The following is a 27,936-nucleotide window of genomic DNA, read 5'->3' on the forward strand; positions in this document are numbered from 1 at the left end:
TGACGTTTCATAATTAGCCTTGATATTGCTTCATTGGTTAGTGTAGTAATGACCAGTTAGGTGGATGTGGATTAACCATATGAACTTTCACAGAAATGGCCCTTGTTTGGATTTAAATGGTCGGTTTTTGAGATGTTAATACTAAATGAGGGCTTAAATTAAACCTTTATACACCTTAGTCTAATAGCCTTGATTATGATCATAGACTCCATAGTCAGTAGTAAACCCAGTGTCAGCCATGTTCACTCAAGTGGGTTTCATTCACTTAAATGTGTAACATTTATAGGTATCTCAGATTAAATCTTATGTCTGGTTTTAAGGCACAGAGAAGGCAATGCAAATGCTTGTCATTTTCATATCATATCAAAGATGACTATCTAGTTAGTTAGGTTTGAAAGACAAAAACATGATTTACTTTATTCAGACCCAGCTTCTTTCAGAGGAAAGTCCTCTGTTCTGTTTCGGTGGGTTGCAGCAGGCAGTGAACCTCAAAGACCAAAACACACTGATGCAGATAACTGGCATGATAATTCACTAACTTCCATGGTGCAAAGCAAGTGGGGAATTTTAAGTATTAGCAGCATCTCACCCCTGCAGTGGGCAGCATTATTATATCATATTTCTTTAGAGATGTCCCATCCATGTCTGCTTCTTATATTTGTAGACCAGCTGGTAGACTAGCTGGACTAAACAGTTTTCATATTTTGTCCATGCACCAAAGTATTTTTTTGTTCCTAGACCTGAGCAATCAATCGAGAGAAAACAATTTTGATATTTTAAGAAAAACACACAAATTATAGTTATATGTAATACAAGAGCCACCCACCATCCATTAGATTAACAGTAGAAGCATTTATTAGTGTGCTTGCGAGGTGAGCACACTACTGTTGTTCCTCTGCACAGATTCTGTCACTGCATCTCCTACAGTTTTTACACTAGACGTCATCAAAATGTTCAGCTCATTGTGGAGAAGTGTACTATTACTTTTCAAAGCAATACCTTGTATAGTTTTTGAGTAGTTTGAATACTTTATAGTTTTTAAAGTTTTGTTATTTCCCAATACACATGAATGGCAGAATGTTCAGAGTGGGCGATGGCGTCAACTGCTGTGGACACCTGCACACACACACAAACACACACACGCACTTGCACACACCCACAAATATACATTCACACAAGTGCGTGTACACAGACATACTTTCTCCACCCACCATATTTGGAAGAGACAGAGAGAGAGAGAGGGGAAACAGAGAGCGCGTCAGAGATGTAGAGCAAAATGGGGAGAGAGAGTGAGACAGGAAGCCAGAGAGAGGGAGAGAGACAGAGGGGAAAGTGGGAAGAAGGGACGAGAAGGGAGAAGTTTAGAGAAGGGGTGAAGGGCAAGGGAGGGAGAGAGAGTGATAAAGGGAGGGACACATGCACGCACACACACAAACAGAAGATTTTTCAGCACGCACACTCACATTTTCTTCAGAAAATGTACCTAAGTACATTTTATTAGTTCTCTTCAAAATAAACATGGTAGAACACAGTGAAATAAAACCCAGAACATCTCTGTAAGCCTGTAACAGAATAAACCTCAAAATAGTGCCAGCTTTTTAGTAAACATAAATTGTACATTATGTACAAAAAACACTACTCAAAAAATGTACAAAATGCAGCAAACAAATATCAAGTATTGTGCAGTTTCCCTCGCCTTGAATGAGCTGCAGACAGTCAGTCATGGTAGGGAATTACTAACGCTGCCAGGCAGCAGGTTGAGAGTCAGAGGCTACATCGAAATCTGATCTCTCACCAGAATCCAGTGAGCAGGTAAGGAGCAGCAGACGTCTCGGTGGCTACAGCAGCACTTATTCACACTAGAGGGCCACTTCTACCTTGTACTGTAGCACAAGGTTACTCCTCCTCACATTGTTCTCCTCAGTGCAGTTCCAGCGAGGCCAATGCAGCGCTGCATAGCTCAGTTCATTTTGGTTCAGCAGTATGAGCCACTTTGAGATCTCAGAGGGCTCATTTGGGTGGTGGGATATACATATTGAAGTTAATATATAATGCACTATTGATACGGTATAATGCACTGAGCCTCGAAGCGCTTGCTGTTGTTTGGAATAAATACTAGTACCATTTTCCCTGCTGTAAAAACACTACATTATTTATAAGACCTCTCTTCCACCATGATAGCAACACACTGCTCCCAAACTAAAGAAATAGTGGTGGTGCTTTGCTCCGTTATTCCGTTGCATGACAAAAGATTTAAAGCATAATCCAGAGAGTAAACACATTCAGAGCAAGTTGCACAAGTGGTGCACACAGCCCCCACCCCCCACCCCCCACTTCCAACACAAAAACACACACTCACACACGTCTGCACAAACACACTAAAGAGAAAACAAGACTTAACATTACCATCCGTGCCGTACTTCAATAAAGAAAAAAGTTTGTTCAAGGCTCCCTATTCATAAAAGCACTAGAGTGATGACCAGTAGTAGTTACTGGTGAATAAGCAGAGCCTCTATGTGAAGAGCCTGGAGGAGTCACAGCAGCAGGGTATTTTTGCCAGGCTGAAATAGCAAACCATCTTTTAGTAAATATCAAGTCAATGTTCACTAATGCCTGTCTGTAGTTGCACTTGTTTCAGTAGTCTATACTGTAAGTAGCTTCAGTAGTATTTGACTGAGTCCATCTCCCCTTCCCTACTACATAGGAATCCAGGAGTCCATTATAGGAGGGTATTTAGTGCCACACTAATTCATGTAGGATGTATACCTAAAATTTAAAACATAAAAGTGTGACATGCAGAATGAAATGCTAAATAAATAACCGAAAGAAAAGGAAAATACTTGACCATTTGAGTGCATTCAGTTGGCAGGTGTTTCAATTATATTCTCTCACTGTGATGAAGTCTGACATCTCCACCTATCAGACCACTAGAGTACATCTACACAGTGTTAGACCACTCTCCCACGCACCAGCAGGCTAAACCCACTGACTAATGATATGTCAGTCACATGATGACATGTCAATCATCTCCGAGATTATTGGGTCCTGCCCAACAGTAGTAGCAGAATAGCAACTGTCGCTAACGAGTCCACTCTCTCTTCTCCTCCTCTTTCTCACTTCTTCCTTGAGCTGCCTGGCCTCTTGATCTGCCAGAGGTAGTTATGGATGGTCAGGGCATCCATGCAGACTGACACAGTCTTGGCTGGGATGATGTTGAACTGCTTGCGGTCGCAGCTGTATTTGTAGAGCTTGTCAATCATCTTCCCGCTGATGGTGCGTGGGCCAGTGCCTGTGAACTTGATGATCTCCTCAGTGTCTGGCGAGTATGAGTAAATGCCGCGGAACTGACAGCCACCATCACGGAAGAGGATCATAAGGTGGTTAGACTCACATTTGTCCAGCTCCTGTCACCAGTGAAATAGAAACAAAAGGTAATCACTGGATATGGAAAAAGGTGGCTCAGAAAAGCAGCAGCATGAGTAATAAGCTCAAGAACCAAACCTACTTTTACCTGGCACCGACACAAAGTTCACTGACGGTCATTAATTCAGAATAGTCTTAGTCATCCTCTACCTATTGACACAAGCTCACAATCAATAAATTGGTTTCAATGAATCACACTGACCTCCAGGATAACATTCTTCTGGGTCTCATTAACCTTGCCAGCCAGGCAGCAGTGGGCAATGGCATTGATGATGATCGGCTTGTTGGACTTGGAGCTTGGCTCCTTGAAGAGCTTAGGGCCTGTTACAAACAAAGGATAGCGTATTAGTCATAAACTTTATTTCTACGGCACTATTCAAAACAGAGTTGCAAAGTGCAAGAGATAACCTTTTAAATAAAAACTGATAAGAGTAACATTTTTTTTTAAATTTCAGACATTAAAAACAGGATTACAGAATAAAACAAGCAAAGTAAAGAGTAAAGACAGTAAAGTACAAAAGTCAAGTACAAAAGTCTGTATGAATGTGTAAAGTAGGTGACCAAGTCCCAAACACTTTTGATCTTTTGCCTTGACATTGCAATGGCTTGAAAGGCCCTGTCTGAGGACCTCAAGCTGTGCTGTAGCTCAGATGGGATGTGGTGCTAAGTTTAGTGATAGGTTAGTGGTAAATGCTTGTTATGTGTGATGATGGCAATAAAAATAAACACTACAGATATTAGCGTGTTACACAGCTGGTATTTTGCATCTGTGTTTCTGCTCACCATTGTACTCTGCAGCTGAAGTGATGGAAGAGGCTGTGGAGCCGTTCTCCCAGTCCCTCTCCATGTTCCTGCTGGACGCCCTGCTCAGCATAGGGAACGACTCCACCGAGCACACAGATCCAGCCCTGCCAGACACACTTGTTAGTGAAGTACTGTGTGAATAACCGAGACAAGAACAGAGTATCGCCTCTCCCTTTCACACACACACACACACACACACATACAGACACAACATAGCAGTTCTCACCTCTGTGACTCTGCCCCACCGGAGGTGACACTGTCTGCCTCAGTAGCCAAAGAGAGAGTGGATCCTCGATGGCTACAGCTCAGATCGGCTGAAAGTCACAGAGACAGCAAGATTTAGTTTGTTTATTAAATCTATAATGAAACTCTTTTTCCCATCCCACATCAGTTCCATTTCCATGCTTTCCCAAGTGACAGGCAGTGACACACATTGGCCCTCTAATGTTACTCTAATGCTAACAGTCTTTAATTTAGATAGGCCAAATGATCGGTGTGCTCCCTGTGATTGAAATGAGAGACAAAGAGCATACAAGGCAAGACAACAAACAAACTGAGATCATACAGAGGCTGAGAACAGGCTAGTCCAAAAACAATAGAAAGATCACTAAAGTCCCAAGGGACTGTCACAAAAGGCAGAATTATGGGATGCATATGCTAGAAGTGTTATGATCACATCATGCAGAGCAGGTTAGATGGTTCACCTCCCCTGCAGCCTGCTGCTGAGCCCTGGGCTTTGACCAACATGGACACCTTCAGAGAATGACCTGCACAACACACATATATACACTCAGGGCATGGATAAACACACAATAAATGCACACAGACAAACCTAACTGAAAACACACACATGTACACACACACACAACAGCCTATCAGAGAATACTAAGACAAATAGACAAACCCACTATACTAAACAGACAACAAACAGTATTTGTTAATGTTAGACACACACAAGGGCTACATGGAGTACTACAGACAAAAATACACTTGTGGTAGTAAAGGTTAAGTAGAGCGCTGTTTCAGACTTCAGTGTGAGCCTGCTCTTACGTGTGTTGGATCCTTTGGAGAGGCTGTTGGACTCTTCACGGTGCAGTGACTTGGGCCTGCTCTTGCGGGATTTAGTCCTGGGGCGGGGTTTGACCAGACCCTGTTCTTCCAGCAGTTCTTGCTGCTTCCTCTGCAGGTACTCCTGCTTAATTAGCTCCCGTCGAGCCTTCTCCTCCTCCTTACGCACACGATCCTCTTCTGCCTTACGCCTGGGAGGAAAGTAGGAAGAGTAAGACAGGTGGAATTTCAGAGTGAGACAATAACTACCCACACAAGTATGCACATACACACTCACACACACCTGTGTGTGTGTGTGTGTGTGTGTGTGTGTGTGTATGCACCTGGTCTCATCACGCTTGAGCTCGCTCTCGACTTCCTGCTGTTGTTTGCGTACTCTGGCCTCTTCAGCTTTGCGCTGCTGTTTGAGGAGGAAGGCAGCACGACGCTTCGCCATTTCATCCTCCGCCTTCTCATCATCCTGGAAGACAGAAAACAGTGATTATCTTTCATGCAGCTGGGCTGCATATTTCAGTGAAACCTCATTAATAATCCCACTTCTCAGATGAGACTGTTGATGAGCTATGCACACATCACAAATTACACACACAAGCACACATGAACACACTCGCACTGAATCGTACCTTAAAGAAGAAGCCCAATACATTCTTCTGCTCGCTGTCTGCTGAACTGTCTCTAATGTCTGCTCTGCCATCCTCCAGTGGATCCTTGAGATCTGATAAGTCGACCTCAATCAGTAGACCCTTGACCCTGGTACTCTCATCTCCGTCCAAAGCCTCCACCCCTAAGCTGCCAAGTTCGTTTCCATCCGCATCTGCAGCCTCTGAGGGAGAAATGGAGGTTCTGGAGATGACTGGTGGGTCCTGAGGTAGGGGCTGGTCTGGAGGGTGTCCTGGTACCGCTCTGGGGCTGCGTTGGTTGGGGTCATCATGGACTCTGAAGGTGGTGTTTCTCAGGCAGCTTCTCTCTAACTTGGAGCACTCCACAGACACCCCTCCCTCCTGGTCCCCACCAGTACTTCCTCTGGGGGAGAGCCTGGAGTCCGGGAGCTGAGTGTTAGGCCTGACAGACACCATCCTGCTGTTCTCTTTACTCTGTTTTAGCTCTAAGGTTTTGGTCCGAGGGTTGCGCTGGCTGGAGCTAAGTTTAGGAGGACGGCGAGCAGGGGCAGAATTGCTGCCACTGATATCTACAAAGTGAACCGCAGCAGCAGTTCTGGAGTCAGAGGTGGTGGATGATGTTTGTGTTGTGATGGGGGCTGTGGTAGAGACTAATTCTAGGGATGCTGGAGGTGAGACCACACTCTGCTTCATCAGCAGGTCCTGCTGTAAGGAGAGATGTATCATCTGCTGCTGGATGGAGCTAATGGCTTCATTGAGTAGGTCTATGGAACGGCTGCACTCACTCAAGTCCGGTTCAGCCCCATCATCGTGGGATAGGGTACTGCTGTTCAACCTATTGTCTCTGTCCATCTGTCTTCCCTCTGTCTGTCCTGCCCTCCCCTGGACCCTCAGGGCTTCAAGACAGGAGTCATCTTTGCAGGCATGGGTCTTCGCTTTGCTCCTGTCAGCAGCTGTCAGGTCTGAGGTTTCCTGGGGGTGTTTCAGGGGTTGAGGCAGGGTGTCACTCCTCCCTCCCCCCTTTTTCACTATGTTCAGGAAGGCGGCTTTCCCTAGCTTTAGTCGCTGTCGTGCTGACAGGGTCTCCATCTTCTTCTTCTGATGCTCAATGGCACGCCTCTGCTCTTCTAGCTGCATATGAAGTTGTACCAGCTCTGAGGGCACTACTGGGGGACCCACCACCCCATCCTTCCCCAACACCCCATCCTTCCCCAACACAGAACTAGGCTCCTTCCCTAGCCAGCAAGAGCTGCCATCACTCCTCAGTCGCCAGGGGCCTCCCAGAGGGTAGGGGGCGATCTCAGAGCCATCAGGCGTGGTCTTCTGGGAGCTGCTAGTGCTTGAGAACCCGTCACGGAAGCCAATCTTGTGGAGCTTGCGCTCTGCGAAGCTGGTCATCCTGACACTGTTGCTGCCCGAGGCGCTGCAGCTGCTGGCCCAGGATATGGTACTGAGGCATGGGCTAGAGCGTCCGCTACCACCTTCCTTATCATCCCGCTCACTCACCTTCAAGTCCTCTCTCAACTTGGCTGACTCACCCTCTCCTTCCCCAAAATCAGACACCTCTCCCTCCTCCAGGCACTTCCCCCTCATTCTCTTCTGCACCTCCTTAGCCAACTCCATCTGCTCCTCCTCTTCTTCATCTTCCTCAAGGTCTGCAATGTCTGAGTCCGAGTCACGGCCCACCTCCCAGGCGACGGAAAAGGGACTGTGGCGGACCTGTCCAGTGATGGTTGTCTGGACCTGCTCCTCTGGCTCTCCTGACAGATGAAGGAAAAAGCCTTGGGACTGTTCTCTACCAGACTGAGAGGTGCCTACTGCCCCATCCGTGGGTGGCCTGAGAGGGCTAGTGGCTGATTCTACCACAGGTATGGGGGTAAAGGTACTTTTGAGGTTGTTTGATTCAGCCACAGGGTTTTTCCTCTGGGTGGTGCTAGGGATATTGATGTTTGCTTTCCTGGCAGCTACTGCTGCTCTCGAGCGACTCTCACCACTCTCCTCTTCCTTGTTCAGGCTGATGCTCTTCTCTTTGGCTGGCTTGGGGACGGCAGGCATCAGTGGCTCCAGGTAGTAGCTGTCTGCCTGGGGGTCTGGAACACAGGGAGCAGGGCAAAGGTCGAAGCAGGGAGCATTAGAAACCCTAGAGGTGGGGGTCCCATTCTGGATCTCCAGCTCATCCTGCTCCATGTCACTCTCAAATCGACGTCGAGGAAATGCAGCAGGGTGGATAATAGCAACCAGCTCTTCCTCCTCCACCTCTTCTTCCTCATCCTCTATGCGAATATGACCCAGCAGGCCCTGACCATTGAGCCTGCGTGGAGGCAGCTGGGGACCTGTCCCCAGCATGTGTTTGGGGGTGATGCTCAAGATGTTTGAGGCCAAGCTGTCTTTGCTGATGGAGCGAGCAAGGCTGACACTGTCCCCATCATCCTCCAGAGTAAAATGCAGGGCATAGGGCACTGGCTGGGATAAAGGCCTGGGTAGGGGAGTGGGGAAGAGGGAGGGTGAACAAGATATAAGTACGAGAACACGGTAAAAACAAGAGATTATCTGGTATAGTTACTACCACTACACAAAATGTGTTAGCTATAGTGAGTACAGTAATGGTGAAGGTTGTAATCAAATTGCTCACCTTTGCCTCCTCTCTGGCCAGGCCAGTATTGAGGCCTGAGGCTGCCCATCCACAGGTGTTAGAGAGTTGGACCTATTTCTCAGCCCTGTACAAAGGATATATGATTGGTATTGGAAACTGGACATCCCAAATATGTAATATTGATTTTGGATGATTTTAACAACATTAGTTTGAAGAGTCTGGTATAGCTCCACCTTCTCCTGTTCCAAGGACAACCTCCAGTGTGTTTTCTGCACTGCTGAGTGGGTGATTGGCTGTTGATGTGTTTTCAACTGTCACTTTGCACTGTATGGCTACATTTCAGAGTTCAGAGTGGAGCCAAGTCCACAAAGCAAGGATTTAGCACCTATTATAAAACTCCAAGCTGTCAAATCTCTGCAGTAATGTCACCTAGACGAATTCAACATAGATTTAATTCAACCTAAGTGAGTAAATGTGTCTGATATTACCTGAAGAGCCGTCCTCATGCATCTGCTGTTGTCTCTGTCTCAGGGGCAGTAAGGAGCGAGAGGGGCTTGATGATGGGCTCAGTTTGTTACTGTGAGGGAGAGGCATACAGTTTTGAGTTTAACAGTTAAAGCTGGTTTGATTTTAGCCACTGCGATGTTTGTAAAATGTTATTACTTACTGAATGGCCTCCATAAATTAAGCCCTTCTAAAAAAAACATGTTGTCCTGCTACTGTACATTCAAAATCTAGGGCCTGTATGTAGGCTATACAACATCTCAGAAAGTTGTCTAAATTTGGTCTCAAACCAAAGTAGTCCTGGTTAACTTTAATTAATTTTACCAGTCACTATAAAAGGCAGTATAACAATATATCATCTTTGCAATGAGAGTCAAATTCGGCAGCTTATTTGATGCTGTCTCGCGAAATCATTTAAAAATTAACAACAAATCGTTTCATGACCTCTGTGTCGTCATAAAGCAAAATAAATATATACGTATGTGTATTATTTTGTGGGGAAAGTGCCACAAAATAATCCCCTGTCTGAGTAATGCAACCACCTGCTGACATCTCCTGAGATGGGGGAGCCGTCTTAAATAATTTAGGAGTTGAATGTATTCTCAAGACTTAAAAACATTTATGCATAAGTCTCAGTCTTCCCTCTACAAGGAATACATTTGCATCACTTTCAGAATTTTCTTGTAGGTGAGACAAAATCTTCTTTCTGAGAGGCTTTATAGATACAGATACAGGCCCCGGTGTCTAGGTCAGACACCAAAACAGGATCTTGAAGCTCACACATCTGTTTCCCAGAGTGATGGACGTAATCACAACTGCACAACTTATATTTAACAGTGCTGTTTAGAGCCCATGAATTGCTGTTATCATTAAACTATTGAAGCATGAACTTTGGATATTTTTATGCATCATTTGACTAGAAAACACTACAATAGTTAGCAATGATTTACTCAAACATCGTTAGCAATGATTTACTCAAGAAGAGGTGATTTCCTGACACTTTACAAATTGTAGCTTTAGGCCACATTCATTTTGATCCAAGTGCAGCATTCAACATAATGTAGAAGCAGATAGTTGTAGTTGTAGATGTAGTCAGTTAAAGAGGTGTATGTATAATACCTGGGGTCTGGACTTGTGGGCGTTGTCAAGACGTCAGCAGAGCTTGATGAGGTCAGGAAACTACGTTTGGTGGCGTTGGAGATGGGGACGTGGGGTCGAGAACTCTTAGGCTGCAGCAGCAATCTCACTGCGAGAATGGTGGAAGAGGGTGTCAACTATTACATCAAAGCCTTTAACGCAGTAGGCTGTCTCTTTGTATCACTACTGATATAAGAACTGCTAGGATCTCATTAAAAGACAAAAAAACCAACAAAAGTAGAGCATTTATTGTACCATCTTTGATTTCTTGAAGGTCCCTGGGCTGTACAAATTCTGGCTTCACAATCTCAAACCACCAGAAGAGCTCAGCAACGAAGACCATCACATTATTCTGGTATAAAGACACCATAAACATGTTCAAGGTCAATGGCAGGACACAGGACAATAAACACTGGAGTCTGTTTCTTATTTAGTCTGTGAAGTGTTTTTGGGCTCACCTTGAGTACTGGCGGAGAGTACAGCATGTCCTCAGGCCTCAGATAGAAGCTTTTGTTCAGGTGTTCATTGGAGAACTCCCTCAGCAGCTGGATGTTGTACACGCTGTCTGCTATGGAGGGAACCTCCTTCAGACAGATATCTGCACAAAACAGGACAGTCAATGCTACAATGAGGCTAATATATTGTAATACAGTTAAACAGCATCACAATTAAAGCTTTTTAAACCTATAGCTAATTCATTTCCTCCTTAGATCATCACCTGGTGTAAAAACCAGCTGCACCTTCTTAACCTATCTCTCAGTCCAGTCTAGTGCTGGACCTAGTGGTCTGGTGTTACCCTACCCTCTAGTTTCATGAGTTCCGGGCAGTAGAAGTGGATCACAGCCAGCAGAGCAGTGCCGTCACACACGTCCTTCATCAGGTCGTCCAGCAGGGGGAAGTGCTGAAGCGTCCGACCTGACAGGTGATCTCTGCGGTAACGCACCTACACAGCCAGAGTGCGTCAGAGTTTAATTAAGCTAGGCAGACAGAAAGCATTTATCCAGACTCAACACACAGTTACATGATAACAAGTCACACAGCATACACATTTCTCACATACTTAAGATCAATCATTTCTGATGTAGAAATCTGCTTTCTATATTCAGTTTCCTTTTTGTCACTCTGTCTCTCTCGAACACACGTGCACATAGTACAAATACAGATGTATAGTGAGTGGGTATCTGCCCTTGGCATCCAGTTCTTGTTAGCAGTGACACAGCAGATTTGACTGGCCTTTATTTAGCTGGGATCAGATCAGGGCAGTTGGAGCCTTCTGAAGGGCACCTTGTGCATCCCAGAACCATCAACCTGTTATGTGTTACATTTAGAGTGCTGGTGTCTCTTCACACAAAAGGATTGGCATGCCAGGGAGGATCATTCACAACTACTGCAACAAATACAACAACACATATTCCTGAACAGCAGCAAATCAGTGACACTGAGCTAGGAGATACACTAAATCTATGTTAATGCCATCACTTTTCAGGTACAGAGATTACACCAAGACTGAGGTATGTTTAGCAGCTGGAAGTGGAAGTGCTGAATGACAGAAAAAAGGGAAAAACACTTAAGGGACAGGATGAATTAAGATAAGGGTTTATGGAGTGTACATTACCACACGAGAGAACTCCACAGGCTCCAATAAGCAATGGGCCAGAGCATGCATTATATCAGGCTGGTGGGGGAAGAAAGACAGTAATGATTGGGAGGGAGTGAATGACTAAGTAAGACAAGTCAGGACAGATGACTGGAAGTATTATAATGCACTTGAGCCATGCAGACACTGGGCTCCACACTGGTTGCTTTATGGAGACAATGAGTCAGAAAAACAAGGCAGCCATTAAGCGTCTGATGGTTGCTGCTTGCCGCAGCTGAGGGGAAATGCACACCAACAAAAAGAGAGCATAGAAAGGGGATGGTGGTGGTGGTGGTGGTGGTGGTGGGGGTGGGAGTCCATTTCAAAACTCAGCTGAGAAATGAAGGGACAAGAGAGGACTTGTTAAAGGACTTCATGCAAGGTAAAAGCAAATAAGCAAGGGAAGAGGTTGGTGTGCATGTTGTGTCTTCCTTTGCCACCAAGGGGCACTGTATCATCTTTCACATAACGTCTTCAAACACATTTTTACAGACAGGGTTTTATATTGTTTGTTTTTACTTAGTTTATTTATGTACCCTATTTCTCTTCTATAAAATTGGTTTTAATTAATGCCTGGCATTTTTGTTGTTTATCTTATTAGCTTTCGTTTATTATTGTTTTAGCTATAGGTATTGATTTTACAGTATATAAAGTACTTAATAATTATAGTCTAATCTAGCAGCATATAAAGTACTTAATATAATCTCCATTGTGCTACCCCATCCGACATTAATTTATACATCTCAAACACACACACACACTCACACAGGAGATTGGAGAGGCTAGCTGTTGCACTTACAGGTACAAGCTTCCAGTACCATTTGGAGGGAGACTAGTATCCAAGAGGCAGGAGGGAAGGAATTTTGGGGGAGACACAAACAGGAAGAGCAGCAGACAAGTCAAAGGTCGGATACAGTGACAGGGAATCAGATTGTCCCCTCAGCATCTGTTACCATGGAGACAGATCTGATCTCAAAGACAGTTGGAAAGGGTTAGGCTGAACAAACCAAGCAATTTTTAGATTTACAAAACAGGCCAATGCAGGAAAAGAGATAACAGGCTTACATGCATATTCTAATGGAGAGCTCTATCAGTAGAATTAGACTTTAAGCCGTGACATTGTTTCACCGGACAATCTAATATGCCCATGCAACCCTCTGCCAGAATAGTGAGGGAAGAGCCCAAAGCCCAAAGAACAAATAGAACAACAGTTTTGTGAAAAAGACATTGCATTTAAAAGAAAGGAGATTTTTTTCAGAGAGAGAGAGAGAGAGAGAGAGAGAGCGAGAGAGAGTGAGAGAGCACAAGATGGAGAAGGGCATAAATACAGAAAGAGATAGGGTGTTACCTTCTGGTGACTGGGTGAATCCAGCAGATGTTGCTTCATTTTCAGCTCTTTATCTGTGATCTCCCTCATCTTCATGTTCACCTGTCGCCATAACGACAAGTGAGCACAGATGAAAGAATGTGCAAATACAAACACAAACAAACGCAAACACACACACACACACACACGCTTCTCACCTTGTTGATCCAAAAGACCACTGCATCTTCCAGGTCAAACGGCAGCTCCTTGGAGGCACTGAAGTTGGAGAAGCGCTTGACACTGGCCACTACCCTCTCTATGCTGATCATCTCCACTGTGTAGGCCATCATCAGGGCATCAATCAGGGGGATGTGGGAGCTCTGGAAAAACACATAAAATACAGAGGCAAAGAGAACAGGATATTAGTTGATTTTATGGTAGTAGGAGTGTTGTAGGAGAGAAAAAGTAATGTAATGTAATGTTGTAGGAGTAGTGAAATATTTTTTTTCAAGCCAGAAGGCACAGTTCATTTGAGGTCAGTTTGGACACATGAGAAAGCACGCCAAAAAGTCATGTCTGAAACCTCATATTCTTGAGAGGCATCAGTTTGAATCCAGAAGCGAATGAAAGTGGTTGTGTACAGTAGAGGTACGACCATAACAACATTACCATCATACCTTGGTATTGAAGATTATGTATATGAAGATTCACCACACCAACATTATCACCCTGACAGCTATTTTTTATGTTCCATGTGTTGTTGTCCTCTTTTTGCAGGTAGACGTTAACACAAACTCACCACACATATTAAATAATAATAATCCTTTACAAATTGCAGCATTGCTCTTTGGAGAGAAGTAGTTTGACTTACTTATGATGCCTAAAGAAAATACAAAAGTCAAACCCATTGCCTATACAATTTTGTTATGATTCTTTGTGTGTCATTATTTTATTTACAAGTGCTTATAATAGCCCGATAAAAAGCCTGGTTACAGGCTTCCCACACCTTCTTAAACATCAAATTCAAGGACTTTTCAAGTACTTTCCAGGCCCAATTCCCTCAAATTCAAGGACCCAACATGGCATAGTTTGAGACACGGATCAAGGTTAATTACTGTTACAACACTGAGAATATTCGACTTCAATCACTCATGCACGCACGTGCCCGTCGCACTTTCTCGAGGCAGGTGGCGCGTGAAACAAGGACACACAGACGGCGGGAGACACACATGCAGACAGCGGAACATAGCCTATTTACTAACGTAAAGTAAAAAAAAATTCGAACGAACTTCAATTTCTATTCTTGCACAAAATATATAAATTCAATATTTATGTCTTTTTTCAAAAACTTTCAAGGCCTTGATTTTTTTTTTCTCAAATTTACAAACTTTCAAGGACCTGTGGGGATTTTGTGGTTATAGCCTTTGGACCCATCTGTGTCATGATTCATTAATAGTTCTGATACCTTTGGCATTTTTTTTACTTTAAGTAGCGACGCATATTTTAAACACATTTTCCACATTAAATAGCCTATAGCACGCTGTGATGGTACAATTCAAGCCACGTTAATTTCCACAATTTGCTAAAAAAATTATAATTTGATAAGCTCTGTCTGTGACTGCACACAGATGAACATGGAGAGAAATGGGGAGTTCCGATGTCAGATTAAGGGCAGGGATCTCAGAGAATGGGGTAAGCTTAGGCTGGATATACTGCAAACAGTTTCAACGGAAAATGGTCTTTGATCTATAATTGTATAAAACCAAAGGAATAGAACTGAGAACAAATGAAGGGAGTAGATTTGTGAATGTCTGTAAACATGTTAAGGCACCTGATGGGCTGATCGTGTTGATCTGACTCACAGTTTGTGAGTGTATGTGTGAGTGTGTGTGTGTGTGTGTGTTTTCCTGGAAGCGTGGCACTTAGATGTCTTCTCATTGACAACAACTGCGAAACACAATACTGTTTCTTAGGCGTTTTAACTGTAACAACATGGTACACATCACAAGAATGTCAACAACTCTTTCTCAAACAAATGCACGCATTTCTGTGAAATATTCCAATTAGGAGCCTATTTAACTATTTAACTAGCCTACTTTGGGTGACTCCTGCCCACTTGAGGAAAATATTGATCTGGGCAGCCAAGAGCAACCAAAATACATTCATGTCATGTCAACACTTCCTGTCCCACAAACACAGCATAAACAGCAGCTTATGGGCCAGCTAGTTGCTTTTTCTGCTTTCACCCCCAAGGAATACAGATAATACCCTCTAAGGCTGGTTCACGTTAAAGGCAAAATGCCAGCCCCTTCATTCATTTTGCATTATGAATATTTTAGTTACACAGAACTAGCAAAGCAGTCTTATGTTGACTGGTGCAGTATTTATTCTATTAGCAGGTGGCAGGTTGCCAATTCACCAGGTTAGCACCTGTTATGCTATATTACTGCAAAGGATATACCTAAACTTGTAAAAATTTATAGAAAAAAGTGAAACAGCCTTAAAATTCCTGAACCTACAATCAAGGCTGATTTTTTTCAGTTAATGTCTTAGGTACAACTAGACACTGTTAGCAAAGCAGGTTCAAAGTTCAACCAGAAAGCATCCAGAAAGCAAAACACAATGGCATTTCAAAACCTCAGAACAAAAGTGGGAATATCATGAATTGATCTATGGAAGACATGGGGAGAGTGTGACAGCGCGTGTGACTCACTGTCAAATTCAGCATCTATTTTAATCGGGGCTTTAAGCACACAAACAGGCAGCAATCATCTTTTAAGTTTACAGCTTTTACAAATTCACAGAATCTTACGTACTAAGTTGCCAAATCTACGCTGAGCTCTTGGCAAAATGATTTTGGTTTGTTGATGAGTGTTTGTCTATCTATCTAGTCTAGAGATATGTAGGCTTATATTTTAATCAAATCATAACCACAGATGTTTGTTTGTTCAGTTTGCATTTGAGGTTGTCCTCAGAGCAGTGACACTGGCTAGCAAGGTGCCGCTCTGTGAATTCATAATATATCAATAATTATTACACAAGAATCCTGAAATACAGAAGCTTCAGAAATGTATCACCTTGCACACTTATACACACTGGCCAAATATGCAAGGTTACATTAGACTAGGTTAGCAATGCACTGAACAATTCGCTGATAACCTAGTGTGAGCTATGAAATTGGCTGTGGGACAGAGTGGTCAGAGTTTTAACAGATGGTCTCCCTACTACTTCCCAACCTACTGCTGACAGACGAAAAACAACCCTAACAATGCTGGGACTCAGGCCGGGCAGATTTACAGTGCTGCTATGTAGAGTAGGGCTGAACGATTTTGAAAAAATATCTAATTGCGATTACTTTGACTGATATTGCAATTGCGATATGATTTGCGATATTAGAGGGAATGATCATTTTTACATCATTATTCTAATTTTCATTGAAAAACGTATTAAAATGATTATGGTGTGATTTTTGCAGGGATCTGTACCAAACAAAGTTTTCTTAAGTCTGTAGAATATGATGTGTAGGCCAGGACATCTCTGCAGCACGACAATATTTAATTTAAAATGGTATTTTGACACACATTTCGCCTCCTGCGATTTGAAAATTGCAGTAGGCCATATTGCGATTTCGATAAAATTTCGATTAATTGTTCAGCCCTAATGTAGAGCATCAGTAGAATAAAAGGACTGGCCCGAGAAAAGACCAAGCAAACACACACAATCCCAACCCAATCATCATCAACCCCTCTCCATCCACACTGTACCCACTACTCTAGAGAGCAAAAGAGCCCAATGCTTCCCTAGAGAATGTTCAAGAGGCAGCACAATACCAGGCAACAGTAAAATCTGAATCATTAGAGGCTTAAATGGTTTCAGGTCCCTCAATGTTGGACCTTAAACAGACATAAGGCTTTGCTACCTACCATCTTGATGGGAGCAGAGCTAAGGTCCCGGTCAGAGACAGGTGTGCTGTCACTCTCCAGGACATAGATGCCTTTCCTGGACAGGGCCTGGATAACAGACTGGTGGCTCTGGAGCGAGGCAGCCTGCTCGGCCTTCAGGATCAGTCCACACACCCGGCAGTAGAGTTCCCCAGACAGCAGCAAGCGGATGATAGGTGGCTTGATGTGCTCCTGCTCATACTGGTCGGTGTAGAAGGGGTCCCGCAGGTCCTCAGGGATGTGGTCTGGAAAAAAGATGGTAACGGTGACAAACATTAGCGTGTGGATTTTGTCTCATGTAAAGACAGACCCAAATTTATCCAGTTTCTTTAATGTTTAATTTAAATAGGGCTGCAGGGCTGTGCTTTCTAGGTAACAGTCAAGTCTGGGGAAAGTCTGGGGTACTAACATTTCTATTATCTATCCTAGAAGTATTATAAGAACAGGAATGTTATTCTTAATTTGTGGGGAAATGCCATGGTTTTTAAATCAGATGTTGCTGAATCCACATGGAAATGGAAGAACCTATGAGAGTGTTAGGGGAGAGGATATCAGCTTTTTACATTATGATCTCCTCTCTTTCTTTGTTTTTGCTACTATGTGTGCCAGTGTGTGCAAGTCTTCAAAGTGCACACATGTGATGATTAAAAACTAGTTTGATCCTCCACAGAGTGAAACAAATGCTTACAGAGGGGCAAAGCTCTCACAGAAATATGAGTGTATGAGTGATGTGACTTTATTACACTGGGTACATCTTGAACCACTTCAACATTCATAAAAACAAGTGATTGAGGAAAAGACTGTCTGCCACTTCTGTTTGAGCACTTTCATGTTCTTTTTGGCACGCTAAAAGGCCAAAATAAAAAAAAATAAACATCAATCTGCTTTTAGGCTACTTTTGTTACACCTGCTTAATCTAGGTATGCCTACTTGATGAGACATACAAGGTCAGCCAATTAATTTACAAGGAGATTTTACCTCCAACACCGTAGCTGTATCAAGCCAATGCTACACATCACCACCAAAAATTTTTTATAAGCATGTACAGACACATGTCCAGCAATTCCTAGCCTGTTACGTAAGTAGCAGACACTAGCTGTCAGGGTATTAGACTGTCTAAGTGGAGGGGAGGGAGGCGGGGCGAGTTGGGGGGGGGTTGAGGCAATGGGTAAACAGCATGCCAGCCAGCCAACCCTAAAGGGCCATAGGTGGTCCAGAGGCTTTAAATCCACGAGCTGGTAGGATTTAGTGGTTAAGGTGATGCCGTTGTCCCCAGCCAGCCTGGTGTTTCCCTGCTCATAAACTAAGACTCGGGACTGCTATTTTTACCCCCTAGGGTGACAGAGGTTCTAATTATACCCCGGTCATGTTAATCCAGAGTTAAGCCCCAGAACGCTCATGACATTTAGCTTCAAGCGCTCTCTGTGTTGGGTTTGTGCAGGAGTAAACAGGGAGACTGTTGTATTTTCAACCTGTGAGGAAGCAATTAGCGTGTTTAAGCATCAATGAGGACAAAATGAAAAACGGCTTAGGAAATGGAATTAAGATGATGTGCAGGATTACTTCTAAACTGCATGGGATGAATATGACCAAACAGCAGTATTTCTTGGTTAAGAAAAAAAAAATCCTATGTGACTCCTGATTTTAGGATGGGCTAGCAAGCATCCCTCCATACTGGAAATAGACAGGATGATACTTGCATCAGTGTTCATCAGCCATGAAAGGGTGGAAGCAGAGTCAACAATGGTATCTGTTCTCATTTGCTTGGCATCAGAAGCCATGCTGACAGAGATGAAGAGCCAAAGTGGGCCGACCCTCGCAGGAAAACCTCAGACTCAGACGAATAAGACAACTTGGACACAGTCCACAGGAGGCTCAGATTAAAACTACAGCTCACTGACCACCAGTGAAGACCCCCGCCCTGCCCTTCATAACAGATGGCTTATTTGGCACTATTTCCTCTCTGTTGTTGTATAGTGCTGCTATCTAGGCCTGCAGACTGAGAATCCGTCATCATGTGAAAAACCTCTCACTGTCTCTCCCTATTTCTCATTCCGTCATGTTTCCCCTAACAAAGCCTTGCCAGGCTCTTGCAAATCCTCCCCCAGCGTCCCTCACACACACCTCGTCACGCTGCTGCTTCCTCCACCAGCAGGGAAAGCCTTGCTGTCCCCGGCTGCCCCCTCCTCCCCCGGCCCCCTCACCCCACCCTGGTTACCCTGGAGATGAAGATGAGGAGTGCCAGCATGGCCTGAAGCGGGGGCTGGGTCACCATCACCATCCCGTCCGCTCTCCAAGCCAAAGCCCTGCTCACTGGATCGTTTCATGGCCAGGCGGCAGGCCCTTGAGATCAGGAGGAGTGTATGAGTGTGTGTGTGTGTGTGTGTGTGCGGTGGGGGAGGGGGGGGTACTCTCTAATCCTGGGTGCTAATACTCAGATATTTAATATCCACCTGATCCCAGTGTTATAGCCTAGCCTGTGTGTGTGTCTGTGTCTGACTGTGTGTGTGTGTGTGTGTGTGTCTGTCAGGGAAAGCCTTTGTTCCTATTCTTTCAGACGCAAGGTCAGACTGATCTGCAGAGATCACACTGACAGTCGAGGCAGTGCATCCAGACACTGGGCTCTGCAGGAGAAAGGCATGACTATTCTCTCAAATAAGCAAGCTTAATGGAGAATCAAAAGCCATTATGTTGGGTAAATATAAACTCTAAGACCATGTACCCACTAGCCGCACTACTGAACCAGAACTCAGAGCAAAGACATTAACATTTTCATACATGCATTTGTACATATGTATCGATACTTGCTATAGATGTAGTGGTTTATCTTAATGCTCTTTTTGTGGAGTAATGATAGTAAGGGTTATGGCACTGGAGAGCAAACTAAAGGGATTCTTTTTCAGAAAGTCAGGGTCACATAGTTGCTAACAGTATCTTGAGGAAGTCTGCAGTTCTGACAAGTGTCTCCAATTATTGTTTACATTCCACAGAACAACACATGATCTGTCATTGTATATTGCTGAATAAAATAGGTAATGGATTTATTTTTTGACCATGTTGCAGCTTCAAGATTATCCAACTATCACACTGATTGATAAAACAATTAAATATGATACTAGTGTTATTCTAAGTAGACTTGTCTAGTCATGTTTCTAAATATTTATGATTGCAAACAGGAAGCTGTGGAAAGGAACACAGACAGGTCATATAGCTACATTACAGAAAATAATGTTATATCATCAAAAACCAAAAGCAAAAGTATTTCACAATTTAGGTGCCTTTAGTGTGTGGCCTACACACTTGCCAAATCAGCTTTTGGTTAGGCTTAAGGTTAGGGCTTTTGGTGCATATATATTTCATGTTCCTAAAATATTACTTGTGGTCTCCTCTTTTCAAATCTTTGTGTGTTCCTGTACTAACATTAAACAGTAACTCTAAAACTCATCATTTGGGAAAGCATGTAGGTTGGTAGAGGCATCTAAACTGTGAAATAATCACGCTGATATAGGTTGTTGATATATCCTGAAAGAGCTTGTCATATTAACACTTCTCTATAATACAGTGTTGTGTATAGAGAATGTTAACTTCATGCAAATTAAAAAATATTAGAATGAATTCTGTCTATAGGAAGAAATTTGTTTGAATTCAAATCTAGAAAAATCGAATGGCCCTAGTTTCTAGTAATGGCATAAGAGAAAATGTTTTCAAAAAGATGATGATGATTCTCCAAAGGCCATCAATGAAACCCTCATGACTTGAAGAAAGAAAGAAGTCTTCAGGTTCCAATCCCATTAAACACTTAAACATGTGACTTGCAGTAGTGACTCTCACACCAGTACAGACAGACAACACCGTTCAACTAGCAGCACTGTGTTGGTGGGAATGCACTCTAATCCCATAAGAGTGGTTTGACTCTTCTGATCTCCCCACTGTATGTCAAAGACCAGGGCTTACATCACAGGAAACAAATAGCAACATGACGACTTTTATTCCAAAATGAAACCACCATTTCAAAACAGTGACACACAAAATTATTGTACATTATTAAGTACAAGTCATTTTGGAAAAACATTTAATTTATTAACTTTTGCCTACCAAATGCTCACATATTTGAAAATGGAATTATCTATCATTTTGAACTACAGAATGACAAATGTCAGAAATTTTCAATTTAAAAAAAAATGGATAGTAATCCCTGAAATGCATCAGCGCAGGGCAACAAACTATTAGCAGTAATCCAAAAATCCAACAAAAGATATTCTTAAGATTTTGGACAGTTTCATCTAGATACTGCTACCAGAATAATCAGAATAACCACAATATTAACTCAATGTATTGTCAAGAAGGACAGACCGGGTGACCGAGCATCACTCAATATGAGATGAGAGAGCGCGGTTTAGTGTTACCTCAGAACAAACTACTGAGGGACAACTCAACAACTGTCAGGCACTAGCAGTGAGGAGGTACTGTAACCCAGAAAATGCATCATTTCAATCGGTGATTGGATCGGCGATTGGCTGATCACACTGTTAAACCTGACCACAAACACTGACCACTCCCAGCAGTGGCAAATCTGGGAGAAGGCAAGGTATGCACATGAATGGGGGTGGGGGTGGGTGTGCAGCAGGGGGAGATCGCCAATCAGATGCAGATGATCTTGTTGAATACAAGGAAGGATTGTGGGAGTTTAACAAAAATTACACTAAGGTTGCGTGAAAATTCAGAACTCTGTTATATGTTCAAAGTTATTGAACTGCTACTAGTAGTATCTAATTTATCTAAATTAGGTACTACTCAATAATCCTAAGAAGACACAAAAAAAATCCAATTATCTTCTCAAGTACTGCAAATCAATTTGATAATGCACTGATATATAGGGGTTAAGTGTCTGATGACTGACCCGAAATGATCGACTGACTGACCTGAATTTGGCTCCTGATGCCCATGTGTTACGCCCTGGATGCACTTACAGTTACACCTAGGGCCGGCTACCTTTAGCAATTCTTTAATTCATTCAGACAGTTAGAAAGCATAGATGGAGGCAGAGTGGGGGAGGTACAGCAGAGAAAGTTCTGGTGGGACATCAGCAGGGGGGATGTGTTTGGTTCCAGAGGCGGCGGCCTTGACCGCTTACCTATCTGGGCACGAGGTTTATCTCTTGATGACATCACAGCCTTAGTTCTCTGGGTTTGGCTTTGGGACAGAAACCATGTGTACCAACACGTCTGTATTGTTCTGTTTGTTGTATGACATTGTTAAATGATAATCGTCATATCATATCACACTGGTACTGTCCGTTCTGGGCCGATGAGTTATGAGTGAGTTAGCTAGTAAAGCAACGCCTGTCTGTTAGTCTCATAGTCTGTCTCTTGACGTAATGCCCCCTGCTTAGTGTCCCTGGCACCGTGACGTCAGGAGAAGCCAATCAGATTAAGGGCAGCAGGAAGCTTGAGGGGGAAAGGTGATGGTGTGATGTTTATTATGGGGATCTGATCTCTGCCCTGGAACAAAGCAGTGTTGGGTAACAGAAAGGGAAAGCTTTAACCAGCAAGATACAGCTAAGGCTTTTCCAACATCTAATGCAGGCTGGGAAATAAGTGACAACCATTTTGAGTAGGGATGGGTACCGAAACCCGGTATCTAATCCTGTTCTGAATTTATTCTTTTTTTTAAATAATATATTTTTTAAAAAGCAATTATTTAGTAATAAAAAAGAACCGATAAGAGTATCGATAAGAGTAGTAGTATCGATAAAATCCTAACGATACCCATCCCTAATTTTGAGCAAATGTCAAATATGCTGGTACTGTGCAATACTGGTTGTGTGGGAATGTCCTAGCTTGAATAACCTAGACATAAGGTGTGTCTCTGAATATGTGTTCATGCATCATCAGGAGCAAAAAGTGTCAGTAAAATATGGCGTTCAAGCATTTTCATTTTCATGCCATCCTCCCACGATTAGCTGCCATGCCCCTCAGATCTTAACACATTACAAGCCTTAGCTATGACATCAGTTAACAAACAATATAATGCACAACACCAAGGCTATTACAAGCCATCATCAGGCCCAATAAGATAAGAGCTGAATCCTGAACAAGTGCCAGTTCAACCCGTTTCAGGGTCGAGGCTTGGCACTGAATCATCCGCCGCTAAGTAGGGGTTAACTGCAGGGAAGGATTCGTCTGGCTCATGAAAACTGACATGAAGACAAAGAGGAGAGTTTCCCCCCACTGAATGACCGTGTCTCTGTCCCCTTCAGGAATGCCTCATCATCACACTGATGATAAAGTCAGAGAGACTAGTGGGCTTGTCATGGACGGCACAGCTGACCTCTTACTCACACTCTCCAGAGAGCATTCAGTGAGTGAGTGACACAAAAACCCACATTCATGGAGGACCTTCCAGACATTTGCTTACAGCCTAGCGATGGAAGGCAAGTCTTTTTAATGTTTTAGTAGATCTCGTCAGAGCTCACGCAGCAGTGTAAAAGCTAAGCATGAGAGTTTAGCCTAAGCCTTCACTCACAAACACGAAGGTCTGGACTGCTGCTGTGTTCTCGTGTTATTATCATCATTTCCTAATAGCAAACTGATCAACCAGATAACAAAGTTGTTGAAGAGTCTGATCATCAGTGTTAAATCTGTCAGTTGTCGGGAAGGTTGTCAACACAATTACAGTTATACTACTCGGTGAGAATGGGATATATAGCCAAAATATCATATTGCAGTATTTGTCGTTTTTGACTGTATAATGATACATGAAGATATTTTTTTTTTTCTAAAACCAATTACACCGTGATGTGATATATTTTCAACATAATTTTGGAACAAAATTATCAGAGTGTCTTCCATTGAAAACGGTCTATTCTAATCTAACATCCAACACTTTATTAAAATAATAATAGTAATAATGCAATGTAGCTCTAGTTAACAGTTAGCTGTCATGCCATAAGTTTGGACAGCTAATTATCATTGGATTATATACTATAAATATATTATTTATTAACTGAATGCAGTTTTGACAAAAAATGAAAGTTTAAAATGATCTGTGTCAAAATAAGTACAATTTAAAAGTAATTTTATGAGGCCTCTGTCCTTTACCAGCAAAGCTATTTTCATTGATTACTTAACATGCAGTCAACATTTCAGGGGAGGAAAAAAATAATAAAATAAAGTCATCATATAATAATAACAACAACAACAACAACAACAGGAAGGCATGATAAGGCTAGCAGTCTGCAGACAGCAACAGAGAAAACAACAATAAAAACAGTAATGCAACAACAACAACAACAACAACAAGGACACCACTATCAATTAAAATGTACGGCAAAAACATGCGACAACACTGGTAGAGAAGTTAGTGTAGTCGCATGTTTGCCTCTAATAGAGTCCTTGAAGGCAGAGAGAGTCTTTTCCAACTCATGAGCACCAAACAATATTGCTGGGTAATCATCTCTCGTCTATGCTCAGATCATAATGAATTTTTTTTTTACCTTTATATATCCAGGAAATGATTGCTGAGCACACACACGTTTTTTTCAGCACCGCCCTGTTTCACACTCAAACATTCAGACACATTCACACATGGCAGCTACAACCAGAGTCTCCTACTGTCGGTCACTGAGTTACTCCACTGGAGACATTAGTGGGATTGATGTTTTGCCTTGCTCAAGGGAGAGTTGAGGGAGGAGAGAGTGTCACATATTACATTTTCCCCACAGAGATATTATCAGCTCGTAGAGAGAGATTCAAACCAGCGACCCTCTGGTCACAAGCCCGCTTTTACAGATGAACACAGTGGATCAAAGTGAGAGTTGGGTCTGACTCATTGACTGCATTTTTGGCTCTACAGCTGTCATTGCTTTGGGCCCAGTCAGGCTGTGATGCAGGTTGCATTTCTAACCACCTGATGCTTTGGGTACATTATCACAATAAACAATTAACTAAACATAAGGAGCAGCCTACATTTCTTTGTGTTTTAGAGTAATTTTAATTTCACATTTTCTTGAACAGTGGTGGTCATTTTCTTGTTGTGGTAGCGCACTGTTGAATAAACACAGAGGGAACACTGGCCAAGCCATCTGTCAGGTCTGAGGCCAAAGACATCCTGTCGGGTCTTTCCTAAAGTCTTCCATTACAACTTATCCATAACAACCAACCAGACACTCTACAGCATATACATATTAGCCTGGTCATACACTGACTGGATGCAACACAATCCTATGCTGCAGAACTAGCTAATCCAGAGATCTAGGAATAATGCTCTCTTTGGGCTCACAGTCCTCGAAAGATGGGTATGTGTTTGTATTTTATCATGTGTATGTATGTATGTTTGTGTGCAGTCATTAAGATGATCTAGACATGCTACTTCGCTGGCTAGGAGTAATCTCCACTCACATCATAACTACTTCAACCCACTATGTGATAATCTCAGATGTACTGCATGTTGAGAGATTAACTCAACTGTCTGGCACAAATGCCCAACGCCCTGTATGCATACTGAAGTAACCAGCCTGATCGCTCTGGCTAGCCTCGCCAAATGCAGTGAAGAGTTGTTTTATGTAGGTTAATTACTGGCCTTTCTAACATAATAACAATATTACCTCAACCTCGGTTGGGCTACTGCTCAACTATCCCTCCTTCTAGCACTCTAATGCCCTTTCATCAGCTGAGTGAGGTGCACCACACACTTGTTTGTATTACTTTACTTACACAGACTTTCATGCCTTGACCCTGAACAACTCAATGTTTTGCTCCCAACCCGTAATTCTAACCACACAACCTGACCCTTAATCCAAGAAGAAACTGACAAATTGTCCTCACATTGGAATATTATTCTGATCTTTCTCCTTGTGAGATCCTAGTTCTGGACCACTCACTTGGATGGGGTGAGTGAAGGCTGCTACTCACATTAAAAAAACAAGTTGCTCATGACTGATGCAACACTATTAACTCGGTAGCTTCAATCACAGAGTGATTAATGAACAGCTAACAGCTATCCCTTCACTCATGACCATGAGTAAGATATATTTAGTTGAATTAGGCCTTTGATAAGTTCTATTCCTTAATCAAGTTTTCCTTCAGGACAAAACGGGATGAGATATCAAAATATTGCCTAGTGAGTGTTTGGCATGTGATGTAGCTTAAGCCTTTATTGTTGGTAAGAAACATTTGACAAGGATATGGATAGCTATCTAATGGGCATATCTTTGTCAATATGCAGATATGTTATCAACTTTATAAAGGATTTGTATCATTCACCACATTTCAGAAAAGGACTCTGGATCTATATATACATAGTTTATATCTATTTGCACACCTACTATGCAACTAGAGTGTACATCTAGAGTGCACTCTAGTTGCATAGTAGGTGTGCAACTAGAGTGCACATCTAGAGTGCACACAATCGCATATCATGCACAGTTGCCAATATATTACCATGAAATACATCTCTGCCCTACAAGAGGGCCACTCCTGGGCTTCTTAGCTAGCCTATAAAGGTTACTAGCACCAGCAATTCAGACATGCACAGTTCAATAAGGACCTATAAAAATCCTACAGTCTCAGCAACATCAGCTCATGTAGACTAGATGTTTGCCATTCTCGAAAGCATAAAGAAACACCATACTATAACCATCATGGGATAAAAAACATATCATCCAATCTCTCAATTCAATAGCATGAGAGAAACAAAGAGAAAGGCTTACCTATACCGTAAGCTTTGGCAAACAACCAGCGGAAATTTGCATCTATTTTGGCTCTTGCAGAATCGTAGAGTTCCAGTGGAACAATCTGAACCTCCATGCCGCCTCCCGCATCACCTGCCGCTGAATCCGCTCTCCTCCAGGTGCTGTCCCTGCCAGCACACCCGTCCATATCCATCCTACACCAAAAACAGAAATGTTATTGCATGCAAGCACACATTAACAACAAGGCATCGTCTCATAACATGCCATACCGACAGCCGACTGCATTACATCATCGATCTTGCCACCAGCCACGGCCTGGCCAAACGGGCCAAACACTCAGCTCATTAATGGCACGCCCACCTACTCTGATGATATGGCAAACAGGAGATAGGCAACTGACATTAACTGTCTGTGGTCTAACGGTGATGGCTCTAGGTCAGTGGGTTTCAATCATGTGCCATCGACGCCCAAGTGCATGCAAGTTTTCACCCAAACCAAACACTAGCATTACACCGTCTGATTAGCTTGTGGTTAGATCACACCTGGCCGCACCGTAGCTTCAACAAGAGGAAGGCACTAACTGGTGAAATCAGCTGGTGTTGTGTTTGGTTGGAATGAAAACCCTAATACTTTTGGCTGCGAACCACCGCTCTAGGTTAATTACCAACAAATAAATTATCAACATTGCTGTCAGCTGATAATCATCATTTAGCTCGGTCAGCTGTGTGACAAATGAATGAACCTAGCAGCAGCACTGTCAGTTCGCTGTCTTAACGCGTTAGCTAACGTCAACTGCACACATACCCTGAAATATGAGGCCACAAATAAAACATTAAGTCGTTACCTCTAGGTGTGCATTGGATCCTCTACGCAGCTTTAACAGATGGAGGTGTAGGTAAAACGCAAAAATGCTGGCTTCACTTCAGCTAACGGTAACAAGAGGACTCCTCCCTGCCCAGCAACGCAAATCTTCGGCCTCTTTGGATAACGTTAGCTACATGAACCACGGCTGACGGTCGTTAGCTAAGTAAATCCAATAAACATTTGATTGGCAGCTATCCGACCGTCTGTTTTTTCGAGTGACGGGTTAATGTCCAAAAGCCGACAGTTTCATATTCGCTGTCATTGCCTCTGAATGAGGAGTAGTGGCAGGTCCAATCGTAGCAGCCCTGTTGTAGGAGCTTGTCTCTATGGGGACGTGTATTATTTTCAG

At 43.0% G+C, this 27,936-nt stretch overlaps 1 protein-coding gene across 1 annotated transcript; it reads right to left on the bottom strand.

Annotated features, from left to right (window-relative positions):
• Positions 1–2,415: 2,415 nt before the first annotated feature.
• LOC139653676 (calmodulin-regulated spectrin-associated protein 1-B-like) lies at positions 2,416–26,916 on the bottom strand. The gene is made up of 19 exons (XM_071530596.1): positions 26,742–26,916; positions 17,015–17,277; positions 13,310–13,471; positions 13,134–13,214; positions 12,585–12,617; positions 10,951–11,092; positions 10,608–10,747; positions 10,405–10,501; positions 10,132–10,258; positions 8,997–9,085; positions 8,548–8,632; positions 5,919–8,391; positions 5,619–5,755; positions 5,278–5,486; positions 4,932–4,994; positions 4,454–4,541; positions 4,207–4,331; positions 3,626–3,744; positions 2,416–3,404 (listed from the first exon to the last, which is right to left on the bottom strand). The coding sequence occupies exons 1-19, from the start codon at positions 26,914–26,916 to the stop codon at positions 3,114–3,116; spliced, it is 4,899 nt and encodes a 1,632-aa protein (XP_071386697.1). The 3' UTR covers positions 2,416–3,113.
• Positions 26,917–27,936: the final 1,020 nt, after the last annotated feature.

Source organism: Centroberyx affinis, unplaced genomic scaffold (assembly GCF_046629955.1).
Source record: "Centroberyx affinis isolate AG114_WGS23_722 - 3 ecotype Tasmania unplaced genomic scaffold, CSIRO-AGI_Caff_v1 ptg001948l_1, whole genome shotgun sequence".
Lineage (NCBI taxonomy): Eukaryota > Metazoa > Chordata > Actinopteri > Beryciformes > Berycidae > Centroberyx > Centroberyx affinis.